Source organism: Episyrphus balteatus, chromosome 4 (assembly GCF_945859705.1).
Source record: "Episyrphus balteatus chromosome 4, idEpiBalt1.1, whole genome shotgun sequence".
Taxonomy (NCBI): Eukaryota; Metazoa; Arthropoda; class Insecta; order Diptera; family Syrphidae; genus Episyrphus; species Episyrphus balteatus.
The window spans coordinates 44,055,376-44,070,561 of record NC_079137.1 but is presented as its reverse complement, the minus strand read 5'-3'; the positions used below and the strand labels follow the sequence as shown (position 1 = coordinate 44,070,561).

Genomic DNA, 15,186 nt, shown 5'->3' with positions numbered 1-15,186 from the left:
AACAATTTTTTAAGTGCTCATGAAATGACTCACAAAAATGTGTCCTATTTCAAATAACAATAAATTCTCTTCATTACATGGAAAGGAATCAAATCCTCTCAGGAGGAATCCTTTTGCCGGACAAGGATATGTGTAACAAAATAATGTAGAAACATGTCAACTGCAACTGGTGTAAAATAAAATCCATAACCAAAGAAGTGTCTAGTAATTGAATCCTTGCCAGAAATTTTAATTGAATTTTTATCATACAGCGCATGTCCTTAAAGCCACAAAAAACATAGAAAAATATGAATTTTCTCTTAAATCTAAGAGCAAAACACATTTTCGATAGGAAAGGATATTTTAGCGCAACAGTTTTGTTTGGATATAAAAGACTCTGCAAACCATATCATCGCATTCAGTTCGTGCACATTGGCCAAGGATTTAACATCGTTTACTTGCAATAGCATCAGAGTGTTATCATAGAAGAAGAAGTTTGAAAAGTGAATTCGCGCCGGGAAACAAGAATATTTTCTATTTTAAAACTTATATACAAAGTGTTGCAAAGTGATTTATTTTTCTTAATAAAAGCAAACAAATTGCAAAAGTTTTGTGACACAAGTGATTTGAAGTGAATTAAAAAGCAAGAAAAAAAAGTAATAATAGAAAAAATAAGAAAAACACTTTGCAAGGATTCTTCAAGGATGCAGTACAACAGCTTTGGATTGGTGTGCAATAGGAGGACATTACTCAAGTTATGGGTCTTCCTTTGCATGCTTTTCAGTGCAGTAAGTTTTTACTCCTTATAAGAAAGTCAATTTGTATTTTTTTTTCTTCGTCCTTTTTTTGGTGTGAATGAATATCCTTTATTGTGTGCTCACTGTTCAGTGATCATTAGATGCAGTTTCTAATTACAACACAATACACTCTTAAAGCGGGGGAGTTTTCGTTAGAATTCTTCTATTATTTTTTGTAATTAGAAGAAAGGAAGATATTTCCTTGAAAAAGAGGGAGCGCATTCAACAGTGTCGAATGGCATCAGTGCAGTGCACAGTGGTAGGAAATGATAAGAAACAAAGAAACCACAAAAGGATATATCTAAGTTATAGTAGGATAAAAGTTCGAAATGAAACTTTTATGTGTGCATTTTTTTTAATCTCCTGCTGGGATTGCATTTAGCATAGAAGAAGTGACAAATGCATACGGGGGATGCCGAAGCGGTGGAGGTTACAATTTCATTTCGTGGAAAATTGCCTTCGGCAGCATATTTCGAATTCAAATGACGTAGATAGTCGTATATCCTTTTTTTCTGGTTATGATATTTCAAAGCTATCGTTATTTTTTTTTATCTGACATAAAAGGAGTGTGGAAACATTATTGAGATTTTGTTAATTAAATTCGTTTTTGTGCAAGGACACGTCTTTGTCGGCATTTTATCCCTTATCGACAGTATTTTTGTATGCATATAGCTATTAAATATCGAACTTGATCAAATACATTTGCGAATGAGTGTGGACTGCATGCATAAATGCGATGTGGGGAAAAAGATTATTTTGTTTGTTTTGTAAACCACTCAAATATCATATATCGATTTTGAATTGATGATTGATGATGCGAAAGTGATAGAGTATCTCATAATGGAAAGTACAGTTTTTTTTTTCACAGGAAATTAAATTGCAATTATTCTCACCCAGAAAGATATTAACTCGAGGATTTCAGATTTATAGATTTTCCTCGGTTATTTTCCTTTTTTTTGTTGTGTATATTACACGGTGTTACAAAAATGAGGTTTTAAAATATACGCGGGCGGAGACCTATCAGGTTTTGTAGAGCTAGTCGCACTGAATACGAAACGGTATTTGAAAATCCCCTAACACCCCCAAAATCTGGAGTTACGGGCAAAAAACGGTTTTTTGGACCTTCACCCATTGAAAAAATTCTAGCTTCGACAATTTTTTACCCATTTTCGATTTTTTTACAGTTTCTGATAGAAGATAAATATACCTTTTTAACAATGTATAAAACATGTAACTCGGTTAAACCACTTAGAATTTATAAGATGTCAAAGTTCAAAAATTCAATTTTTTTTGTCATTTGCCCAACTTCGGCATCAATTTAAAGTATATGTTTTCAAGACAACATGCTATTTAAAAAATATATTCTAAAACTATATCTATTTCCCAATTGATCGAGGTATTTTTTATGAAAATCACTTCAAAATTGGCTTAGAAAAAAAAATTTTTCGATTTCAACCCAGATACAGAAATTGGAACTTTTAGGTATAGAACAAAAATGTTGTTTCGGCACGTAGTAGGATAAGTTGGGCGCCAGGATTTGATGAAGGGTTTTTGTAGAGGAGCTCAATACAAACATTTTTTTTCTTTAAGAGGGGGGTCTATCTCCCCCCGTTTAGGTGGGAGGGGCATTTTTCTAAAAAAAAATTATCAAAATAAAAAAAATTTATTAAAAAACAACGGCAACACTTACAGTAATAAATGATACCATTTCCAAAAGGCAAAATTGTGCATTTGATTCTAATTTTTAAATCAATATAATATTCCCAATAGTTTTTGAAATAAGAGATTTCAAAGTTAAAAATAGGGGAAAATATTTTTTTTAAAACTCATTTTATACTATTTTTGTCCAGACTGTGAATTTTAGTTAATAAATTACTTAAACAGAAAACTGCCTCAATTAATTCCTTATCGAACCGTGAAAACTATATGTTTCTATGTCTTCTAGTTTTTGAGAAAATTGAAAAATTATTTTATCAGATTTTTCTTTTTTCAAAATATTTTTTGTTTTTATTTGTTTTTATTTTTCAATTTTCTCAAAAACTAGAAGACATAGAAACATATAGTTTTCACGGTTCGATAAGGAATCAATTGAGGCAGTTTTCTGTTTAAGTAATTTATTTACTAAAATTCACAGTCTGGACAAAAATAATATAAAATGAGTTTAAAAAAAAAAAATTTTCCCCTATTTTTAACTTTGAAATCTCTTATTTCAAAAACTATTGGGAATATTATATTGATTTAAAAATTAGAATCAAATGCACAATTTTGCCTTTTGGAAATGGTATCATTTATTACTGTAAGTGTTGCCGTTGTTTTTTAATAATTTTTTTTTATTTTGATAATTTTTTTTTAGAAAAATGCCCCTCCCACCTAAACGGGGGGAGATAGACCCCCCTCTTAAAGAAAAAAAATGTTTGTATTGAGCTCCTCTACAAAAACCCTTCATCAAATCCTGGCGCCCAACTTATCCTACTACGTGCCGAAACAACATTTTTGTTCTATACCTAAAAGTTCCAATTTCTGTATCTGGGTTGAAATCGAAAAATTTTTTTTTCTAAGCCAATTTTGAAGTGATTTTCATAAAAAATACCTCGATCAATTGGGAAATAGATATAGTTTTAGAATATATTTTTTAAATAGCATGTTGTCTTGAAAACATATACTTTAAATTGATGCCGAAGTTGGGCAAATGACAAAAAAAAATTGAATTTTTGAACTTTGACATCTTATAAATTCTAAGTGGTTTAACCGAGTTACATGTTTTATACATTGTTAAAAAGGTATATTTATCTTCTATCAGAAACTGTAAAAAAATCGAAAATGGGTAAAAAATTGTCGAAGCTAGAATTTTTTCAATGGGTGAAGGTCCAAAAAACCGTTTTTTGCCCGTAACTCCAGATTTTGGGGGTGTTAGGGGATTTTCAAATACCGTTTCGTATTCAGTGCGACTAGCTCTACAAAACCTGATAGGTCTCCGCCCGCGTATATTTTGAGTGTTACACCGTGTTATTGAAAGTAGTTAAGAACCTCAGGTTGAAAAAATAATTTATTTTACACGAAAGCCAGTGGGATTGAACGATTAATTTCGAATAAATATTCATTAACTTTTCAACAGAAAGTGTGTGTGCAATTGAAGGATAATAATATTTTATCAAGGATTTCTGTGTTAATTTTTTCCTGATTAAATCGGTTTTTAATTGTTATTGGAAACAATTTCACGGAAATTCATTGGGAAGTAAATAAAATAAAAAAAATCAGTCCGATCAATTTAAATAGATTTAAGTAATGAAGGGAAAAATTCTGAAAACCAACTTGTGGGTAATATTCCAAACAAACATCAAAAATTTGTAAATTTTACAATTTTAGCTTAGTAAGAGTAACATAGTACCAAGTTCTTTGAGACGAAATGCACGTTGGAAATAATGAAATATTGATAGAATTTGGCATGCATGTTTCATTTTCATTGAAAATTAAGCATTAAAAGAGTTCATAAAAAAGTTTTATCATTTTACTATTATTTACAGCGTTCTCATAAATGTTGTAATGTGTTAGCAACGCATATCTGCAATACATTTATTTTTAGCTATTAGTCCATGAAATAATTTTGTTTACTTAAAATGAACTGGTACTGAGTTATTTCATAAAATTCATCTTTGTGCATCTTAGATTCAAATACAGTACATTTGATTAATAAAAAACTGTGATGCTAATGTCCGAAAAAATGGGGGTTATGATGAATAGAAATCGGGATGAAAATGTTCGTCAAAAGTATCCCTTCGAATTTATTCGTATCGCCTGTAAATTTTCCAGAGGCAATAAAGCTGTTTTTTTGTATTCCATGGCATTAAATTCCGAGGGAGATTCACAATCGCATTAATAAATATTTTCATGGAAACAAAATTCCCCTGGAGATCGATAGTGGACCTACTTAAACTAAAGCTAAAAAAAAAAAAAAAAATGATTTCCCATTGAAAAGGAATATTTCGCAAATCATCAGGCTCACAGAAACAGTTTTAGCTGTAGGAACTTAAATTAATTTTTTTTTTCTTTTTAAAAAATTCGACGTTTTTTGGGATTTTAAGATCTGAAAAACTCTGGAATTTTCGGAAATTCGTTTTACTTTTCATAACACTGTTTTCGACATTCAGGGTTGAAAACTATTTTGTTTCCAATTTTCCCAAATAGGTTCCCCCTTTCTCTATAGAATTTAAAAAATTGCTGATGAACTAAGATTAAAGAAAGAATAAATTGAAATGTTGTTGTGCAATACGCTGTTTTGTTGTTCAGATAAATCATTCCCATTTTAACCGTTGGAATACCGAAAAGAAATAGCAAATTGAGTTCAAGAAAGTGGAAAATTGTTTTACCCCGTTTTTAAAAATTATTTACGAGTTTTTGGATTTAAATGAATTTTTGTATAGAAACAAAATGTATCTATGTTAATTAATAATTAATGACAAAAATGTATTTTAGAAATGTAATTCTTGAACTCCAAGAGAAAATTATTTTTTACTTGCGATATAGGTACTATAGGGCAAGTTTAGGATTCGTAAAAAAAATCGAACTCGAGATAACACTTTTACATGACATTACGATGATGGAGAATGCCAAAAAAGTGGGTCCGGCAATTCTGTCTGTCTGTCTGTCTGTCTGTCTGTCTGTCTGTCTGTCTGTCTGTCTGTCTGTCTGTCTGTCCGTCTGTCTCTATCTGGAGCTGCAGCCTAAACGAGTGAAGTGATTTTCTTCAAACTTGGTAGTTAGCAGTTTTTGATGATTCCCTAGAGGGGAAATTGAAATTTTTTTTTTTATGACCAAAACTAACGGTACCTGCCATATAACGGAAATAGAAAAGTTAATTTTTTTCAAAAACGGCTCTAACGATTTTGATTAAAATTTTTGTGTGTAATACTACACATAAGGGCCAACTTTTTAAATAAAAAAAATATTTTTTGTACCGTTATTAACGGTACCTGTCATAGAACGGTTTTTTTCGTTTCTGAATATCTCGTACAAAATTAACCCGATTTAAATGAAAATTTTTATACAAAAGTGTGTAAGTAAAGATAATATTAAAATTTTAGAAAATTTTCAAAAAACGCATTTTTGGTTTTTTAAAAAATATTTCAAAATTTTTTTTTGAAAAATCAATTTTTTGAAAACGGATTAATGAAAAATTTTGAAATTTAGTTTTTATGTGTAAATTAATTATTTCTTCAAAATGGCATACCAAATTTTTTTTTGAAAAATGTTAAAAAAATTTTATATATAAAAAATTATTTTTTTTAAAAACGGCTCCTACAATTTTCAAAATTTTTTTTCTAAAAATACCTTTTTATACGAGAAATAAAATGGCATATTTGTTTTTTTTTTTAAGATATTTTAAAACGGAGTTTTATTAATTATAAAAACAGATTTAATTTTTTTATACTACTTATGAAATTTCTTCAAAATATCGAATTTTAAATTTCTTGAATAAAAAGCTTTAACATTATAGTTGCTTTAAGCATAAGAGCAAGTACGTGCGACCCCAGTCGTGCAATTTATTTTTTTAATCCTCACCAAAAGTTGTAAGTCTATAAGCCTTTGGAGTTATCGTACCAAAATTTTCTCAAATTTCGTTAATGGCTGCTGAATGTCCAAAATTTATTTAAAAAGGAGACATGAAATAGCAAAAATAAAATATTAAAGTTTTAAAATGGCCAATCAAGTGCCAAAAGAAGCATGACATCAAAAAAGAGAGAAACATACTAATTCCATAATTTCGATTATAATTTTTTCAAAATAAATGGCATTAGAAAAGCAGTGCAGTTTAAAATATACTTTTGTTCCGATTTTTACCTTTGGCACTTTAGTAATACATTTGATAGAAATATTCATCTTCACTCACTGAATTTTAACAATTTTAAAGTATTTTCTTAAAAATTTATATATATCCTTAATTATGAGATTAAACTAAGCCAATTATCACAATTTTTCAATTAAACCCTGATTTTTCAATCGTCAGTTAGACTATCAGAAGAATAAATGTCAATATAAAAATTTTTATTCCCAGGAATAAGCTCTATCTGAGGTTTATCCGAATATTGAAAAATTGGCCCTAAAACTAATTAAATATTAATATTGCTCAGATTATACAAAAACAAATCTTAATTCAAATTTTGCTTTCAAATACAATTTTGCCGTGAAACATGAATAGTTTCGGCTGAGCATATAAAATGACTTTGGCATTATTAACTTTTACTAGTTTTCTGCAAAACACGTATTAGTTATTATTAATTAAATAACAACAAAAAAATAACAACAATACAAAATTTAAGGAAAAAATAATCGGTTTAAATCTAACGTTGGAATATATTATCCATTTATTTATTGAATTTAAATTTCGATTTTTGATTTCCGTATTTTTTAATTGAAGTTTACATTATTTATAAATATATGAAAATATGCTATTACTCATTCCATTAATAAAATTTCAATAGAAATTCATGAAAAATAGGCACTAAACTGACAATATTAATGAAAAAGAAGCTTATTATTTTTCAGTATAAATTTTAAACGAATTCAGTTCAGTCGTATTTCAAGAAAAACAAATAAAGATAAAAGTGAACAATATTATATTCATTCCCAGTAGACAAAAACAACTGTACCTAATCAATATCCTTTGAGTATTTTTCGGAAGTGTTTTTTTCCTTTAATTGAGGTTCCGTTCCACTTTCTATTGATTATTTTGTGCATTTTTTTTTTTGTTACACTATTCTCTTTTGTGTACGCAAATTGAAATTTGTTAAGTTCAATCTTTTTCCTTTTTATCAACATAGATTATAGTTAACAGGATGATTCTCATAAAATGTGAAAAAATTCTGGTTGATGAATTTAATAAATATAAAAAAAATCTTCACAAAAAAAAAAAAATTGTTTTTCAAAATTAATTTAAGATTCACCTTGAATCTTGAAAACACATGATTTTTTATTGTAAAATGATTTTGAGCTGATTTGAATTTGAAATTTTATTAAAAAAAAAAAAATTTCTTATATTTTAAATTAATATAACATATTAAATTCTGTGGAGTGCTTTTAAGCTGTCTCAAGATCTCAAAATAAATTGCCAACATGACCTTACACTCCACCACTGGAAATAATTAATTTTATGGGACATTAGAAAAACGATAAAATTATTCAAAAGAATAATTTTTTTTCAAACCAATGATCAATAAACCACTTCCATACTTAATTCACAGACAGAAGATAAAAGTTATGTCTCTTCTTCAACAGTTTTGCTTTTCACGCATAAATTAAAAAAAATTAAAGCCTCCTTTTTCTTGTAATTCGTAATAGATTGCTACTTTAAATCATTTCCATGGGAACATATGCAAAAAAGACCACAGAACTAGGATATTCTAATAACATTTTACAAAAAAAGGGCGTTGGTACTTTTATACAAATCATATTTCTCCAAGGTTATGGTTTATGAGATGATAAATTTGAAAACGAAAAAAAGAAGAAAAAAAAAAATGAAAAACCCGCACCATATTTATTTTGAGAGACATGACATTCAAATTGAATTAAGATCCTTCAAAGAATTTTCAATTTTCATTTAACAAAAAAATCTAACAATTGGATTTTGAGATGTTGTGGTGAACCTGTCTAAGGATATCTTTTTTTTTTCCCATTGTGTGGTTATTAAATGAGGGTTCCCTTGGATAAAAAGAGAGAGGGAACAAACCATTATGAATTTACTTTTGCAAAAAGTTACTCGGAAACTTGTAATGATAAGAAAAAATTTCTTGCTCCTTGTAAGGACTGAATACGTGGATTTACCTCAACAAATATTTACATTTCCTTTGAAGAATACACAAATGCTCAAATGATTCAGCTTAAGCTTCAAAGGGAATTAAACTATGCGCGAAATATTTTCCTAGAAATAAAAAAAAAATTAAACATTAAAAGCATTTTTCTTCTTTCATTTTCTTCAATCGTGAAAAAACATACATTTTCCCCCTTTTTTTTCCTTATTGTTTGATATTTTTCCATTTAATTCTGTTTCGCCTACATAAATCCATGGACTATTGCATACACTCAAGACACGAGATGAGTCTTAAAGTTTTTAATTTCAATCCTATTTAGTGCGGCTTTTGTTTCTTTTCCTACCTACCATATCCACACCAGCTGGGATACGGATTTTCCGAGTCGTGCAAGCTGTGCTGTGCCGGCACATATTGGCGTTGGTTGAAGGTGAATTTATTGAGCGCATAATTAAAACTGAAAATAAAGTTACGTATACGCCCCATTAACCCAGAACAGTTTTTTTTTATTTTTATATTTTTTTTTTTGGAAAAAGAGATAAAATGAAATAAATTCTTAAGAGTGTTTGACTTTTGTCCTTTGAATAATTGACATGTCTGTTTCGTGGAGCTTCTCAAGTGTGAATTAAAATGAGTTAAGAAAAATGCTTTGTCATTTAAAAATCAATGATGGCGATGATCTTCATTTAAAAAAGTATTTAACACAACATTATTATCTTCTGTTACTTTTGATTTTGGGAACTTTGAGATAGAAACTTTTTAATAAGAAGTGATGAATTTAACACTGATGAGACAGAAAGTCGATTGTTAAAAAGTTTTGAGCTGCTGTCAATAACGATAACTTGAATGAATGAAATTTTGAAAAATTTCAAGTAACTTTTTATAAAAGATATTTAATACATACATCATTATAATATATCAAAAGTGCAGACATGTGAAGGTTTGTTGTTTGTAATTTTTTTTTTGGTGGGTGGAAATTCATCTTTTTAACTTTTAATAAGGTATTTAGAAAATTAATACTTGTTCTGAAGTATTTAAACTTCTCTTGATGATGAACATTCAAGTCCACAAGCTGCACTCTTTTTAATGACTTAAAAGATTTCAGCCATCACATGACTAAAAGGAAAATATAAAAATGTGACAAGTACTGATATAAGGTCCTTCTATAAGTTTTCGTGGTGTGTTCTAGGGTTTATAAATATTGGGATTTTTGATTTGGATAGGTACGTGAATAGAATAGATAAAAGAAATAAAATAAAAAAAAAAAAACATGAGATAGGAGTATTTGCAGTGAAAACCTGGTCAAAAGTCGATTTTTTAAAAATCAAAACTAGCAGCAAAAAATTTGGCAAAACGGGTGCTACTTATACTTACACATGGGTCAATATGCTGTACTTTGGTATTGTTTGTAGATCGTGTTTTGTTAAAAAATTAGTTCAAAGTTAACTGTTACATCTACTTTATTTTATTTCAATACGAACCACTTTGGTAAGTGAATTCTACTTCTGTTATATATGTAAGATATTAATTTAGTTTTAGAAAATATTTGATGGTGTTTTCTAAATGATAAAAATGATTATTAAATTAACTGATGTTATATGTGTATTTTATTTTGTGTTATCTTAATTTAGATTTGGGTAGTGAGAAAAAAGCTGAGAATTGTTTATTAGGCATTGCGAACACAATTTGCGAACACAAATGAGGAATTAGGGCATTAATCAAATTTATAAGAAAAAAAAAATATTCAAAAATAAGCTATATATTGTATTTTGTTGTAAGAATATTGATTTCAAACAGAAACAATAACTAAGACCACAAAAAATAATTTTGGACAGTTTTTTGATGAAAATACTCCTATGTATATGTGCGGCGGCGGCGCTCGGCTTGATGTGCTTTTCATTGAAGTTTATTGCATCAAAATTTATAATAAACCAAAATATGTTAGAAGTTTGGATTAAAAATATTAAATTTATATACCAAAAAAAATTTTTTTTTTTGAAAAATCATTTTATTTGAACTCATTATATTAATTTTTTTATTTTAAAAGCTTACAAAAAAAATTATACCATTAAAAAGCCAAATATTTCTTATAAATAATAAAACCATTTTTACAATGAGCAAACAGTATTAAAATAATTTATTAAAAACAATCATTTCTTAAGAAAAAAGTGAAAAAATCATTTCCATCACCCAAAAAGTCATTTTTTTGATATAACCTATTATAAATTTTATACCACCTGAAAGCTTATTGCTTCAGCTCAAAATATGTATATATCGATCATGTCTATATTATGTAGGCATCTACAAAAAGAGCTAAAATTTTTTTAACTCGATCAATTTTCATAAAAAAAAGCAAAAAAAAAAAACATATAATTTTATGTTCTCACGCCTTTGAATCAATTTTTTTTTTTGAAAATCTATACAAAATTTTAAATAATGTAAAAGCTTATAATTTCACCTTTCATATGACGTTTTAATGTTATTTCTGCGATGCCTAGAAAAAAAGTAAGAATTTTTTAAAGCCAACCATGTCGAAATTCCAAACTGAGATTACATTACTTCCCACACTGGTGGCTGTTCATGATCAACAGATCTCCACAGTTGTTTTGAGGTATTTCGCAAGTTTTTTAATTTATTATTGTGTAGCTTGTAGTGAATGTACACTGTACAGTTATGTGTGATATACCAAATGAAAGGTATCATCATCAGGATGCTCAATAAAGTTAAATCAATTTGTATTTGCTTAAGATAAAAAAATAGAAAATTGTGACTACAAAATTGATTGAAATTTTGCACAGTGCAGTCCTGTCTACTATCTATCTACAATATAAATTTCATTTATTTATCTGTTGAAGAAAAAGAAATAAAAATAAAAAAACGGTTAAAAAAGTTCAAAAAAACTTGGGATAAAAAAAACTTGTTTTTCCCGTTATTCGGTCAAAAACCATTTTGAAATACCTACCAATTTTTTGCACAGCACAGCTTGAGATTTTTTGAATGCTAAAAAAAAATTAAAAGAAATAAAAACTCACCCAAATATACCCCAAAATAAGTAGGTGTTTTTCAAAAATTCATATTTCGAACGCATATTTTAACACAATTTAAAGAAACTTCGTAAAGTTTAGTATTCTATCACATTAGACCTGAAAAAGGCAAACGTTGAAAAAAAAACAGATCTGACCTTAAGGCTTCTTGGGGTTACAATCTAGTACCAGCTTACTAGCCATTAATTAGAATTCAAAATTTAATCAAATTCTTCAAAACCGTTTTCGAGAAAAATAATTTTAGTCTTTCAAAAATGTTTAAATTTTTTGGCTACGGTATGTTTTTTATAATTTTGAAGCTAAAGATATGAGTTTTGTACACCTTGAAATGCCAGACTCACTTCATATTCTATATGAGTGTTTTTCTGTCAACTGAATAATTCATCTTTCTTCTTTCGCGTGGGTTTGAAGAATGTCGTTACTTCTGTTGCATCTCAGTTTCATTTAAAAGTATGTATGCTTACTGCATATTCCAATGTCTCAAGAAAAGAAATTCCATTTGAATAAAAAGTAAATGTAAGATTTGTTGACAATGAATGTTCATCAAATCCTTGCACTGCACACATGTATTTTCATACAACATTCATATCCTTGTCATTTTAATAATTATTATTCTTGTTTTATTTTTTTGTATTCTTTGTGTTCATGAATTATTAATATTTTACACAGACACATACCTAACATATGTAGGCATTTTAATAATAAACATCAAGAATCTTCATACTATATTTCTAAATGCTAGACTATTCATCCATCTGAAACAAACAATAGAGCAACGAACAAAAAAATTCCTTTCCCATATGTGTAGTAATGGTGTTTTTGAAAAAATGATCATGAAAAATGAAAAAAAAAAAAAAAAACGGAAGTGCACATATAATAAACTAAAAAGCTAAATATCACAGACGTCTACACAAGGATAAAACAAAAGTAACTACCTACCCACCCATTTTTTTATTTCCGAAGAAGCTTTTAAATAATTATCTCCTGCCAGAAAAATTTCAATATTATAGTTAAATTTAAAATTTCATTAACAAAATTGTATCAAAATTTATAATTAGTTTTTCTACATAAATACTGTTTATTTAAATAAGGCTTAAAGCAGAGACCAAAAATTATAATAGTCAACCTTTATTTTCAATCGGTTTCTCTCTGAGAGTTACCACATTACTTTAATTAGTTTCGGTTAAGGTTGAGATTTATTTTTTATTTTTTTTAAATATCTCTCAATGGTTGAGATTTTTGCAAAAAAAAAAAAATAAATGGAAAAGGTCAACCTTTAAATATTTTCGCTGAAAATAAATCAAAAATCATCAATTCAATGGAAAATGTCCATGTAGAAAGAGCGGTCCTCTTTAACCTTTTTTGTCTTTTTTTCGCTTAACTTGAAGCTCAAAACTTTTATATACATATATGTTTTTAATTTTTTTATCGTAAAAAATGTTCCAAAAATGATACCTGCTCATTAAAAGATAGAAAAAAACTGTCTTTTCGATCCTATTTAGCAGTTTTAACACATTTTTCGAAAATTTGTTTTTTTTTGAAAATTTTGACTTCATTTTGAAAAGTGAAAAAAGTTGTATGGCGGTCGAGAAAACGCGAAATTTGTAAATAGCTAATCTTAGGAAGAACACTCGAAAAAATAATAATTAAGTAGACCGGAATAATGCGGAAAAATTAACTTTAACTCCATTTGAAAAACTACTACAATTTTTAACCTTTTGACAGAATTTATTTTTTTTTTTCAATAGTTGGTGATAATTCAATATTAATTGAGATTCTTAACCTTCAAATAAAGAGTAACAATAATAAAAAAATTTCGACAGCAAAAGTTACGTAGCGTTTTTTATCGTCAACCGAACTCATACGAAAATTAAAATACGACTTCATATTTCTATCAACTGCTGAAAAGAACCAACTTCAAGCCTAATTTTCACGATTTCGAGATAAAGACACAAAAACAACACATATTTTACTGTTACCCATTGTATTGAGAAGCTAAACTCATAATTTCAAATTGTTTTTTTTTTTTTTTTTTAATTTTGTCCAGTTAGATTGGCGATTTACCACACTGTGCGATGTTCTAATTGATACATTTGCAGATGAGATTTATTTTTTTCTCTAAGCGATAAATCTCACTGGTTGACATAAAAAAATACAAAATAAAGGTATCTCTCAGAAATTGACCGAAATTTTTCTTTTTTTTTTAAATAAAGGTTATTTTATGACCTTTATTAAGGAACCTTTAAAAAGGTTGAGATTTATTTCTGATCTCTGACTTAAAGCCATTTTCAGAGAAAGAATTTCAAGTCCTAGTAGACTATGAACCAAGTAACGTTTTCGAGATATTTTAACATTGTATAAAAAAGGTTACACGTAATTTTTTCACAATTTAAAGCCTTTTTTTATGCTATTTATGCAAATTGCTTTTGAAATACAACAGTTCCATTTTTTTTTTGCGAATTTTTAGTACCTTCGTAAATGTTTAGATTTGTTTTAAAATAGTGATGCAGATTTTGGGTTAACACATAAATCCTGCGAAAAGTTATAGTAAATACTCTTTGTACCTATAGTGCAGAAAAAAATCAATTTCATGCTAGACACGATTTTGGAATGCAAACAAATGTAAATCAACATAATAGTAAAGTTTATTTCCTCAACAAAAATATATATCCTTGATATATACCAGAAGAAACTATGACCATGAAGTTTCCTTATATCATGAATGTGTATGGATGTGTAGAATTTACTTTATATTCTGCATTCCGCACATAAAAGCAAGCTTTTAATTTCCGAAACTCTATTAAAATTTTCTATTTTACGAGTGTAAGGATATTTGGTGGTATGTATTTTATGCAATTCTCAACAGAATAGTGTTGTAAATTTAAAATTTCAAAATAATAACATAGAATCCTTAAGGAACATTTTTATGTATTTCTATGTGGATCAAATGTTGCGGTTATTTATTTTTTTTTTTCATTTCAATTCATGGCGTGAATGTCGGCTATATCTGGATATACTATACAAATTCTTTACTTTGAAAATTTAAGTTAAATTTTATATATTTTTTTTTTGCTGTTTGGTAAGAAAAATTTAAGCGTTGATACACCTTAGGTATACAGGTTAGTAATAACTTATAAAAAGTTTTCTTTTTTTATGAATCCATCAGGTGAATAAAACCGTTAATAGTTGCAGGTTTGTTGATTCCTCAACGGAGTTGGTCCAAGAACCGTTGATTATTTTGCAAAATGCTTGAACTTTTCAAATATGTTGAGAGGATTTTTCTTAATCAATCAGATACTTTAAAGGAACAATTATTTTTTCACAGAAGTTTTCCAGAAGAGTTTTTATTTTATATAATAACTCAGAAATATTTTTTTTTTCTGACGGGAAAATGTTTTTATAAGACCAATTCATATGACAACAAGTCTTGCATAAGAGAACTGGAAAAGAAAAGGAAAGGATTTTTAATAATTCAATCATTAAAAAGGGTAAATAGGGGTAAAATGAGATGATAACGAAAAAATTATTTTCTAAGCGACAAGTCGTAGAGATAATTATTTTTTA

At 27.9% G+C, this 15,186-nt stretch overlaps 1 protein-coding gene across 3 annotated transcripts in view; it reads left to right on the top strand.

Annotated features, from left to right (window-relative positions):
* The first annotated feature begins 385 nt into the window (after window positions 1–385).
* Window positions 386–15,186, top strand: part of LOC129918700 (neuropeptide-like 1) — a 56,259-nt gene continuing 41,458 nt past the window's right edge. For 2 of the 3 annotated variants that reach the window (XM_055999399.1, XM_055999398.1), the window contains exon 1: window positions 386–767. In XM_055999399.1, coding sequence (XP_055855374.1) covers window positions 684–767 — 84 coding nt within the window. In that variant the 5' untranslated portion in view covers window positions 386–683. The remainder of the gene's footprint in view (window positions 768–15,186) is intronic. The other variant, XM_055999400.1, reaches the window with a different exon arrangement.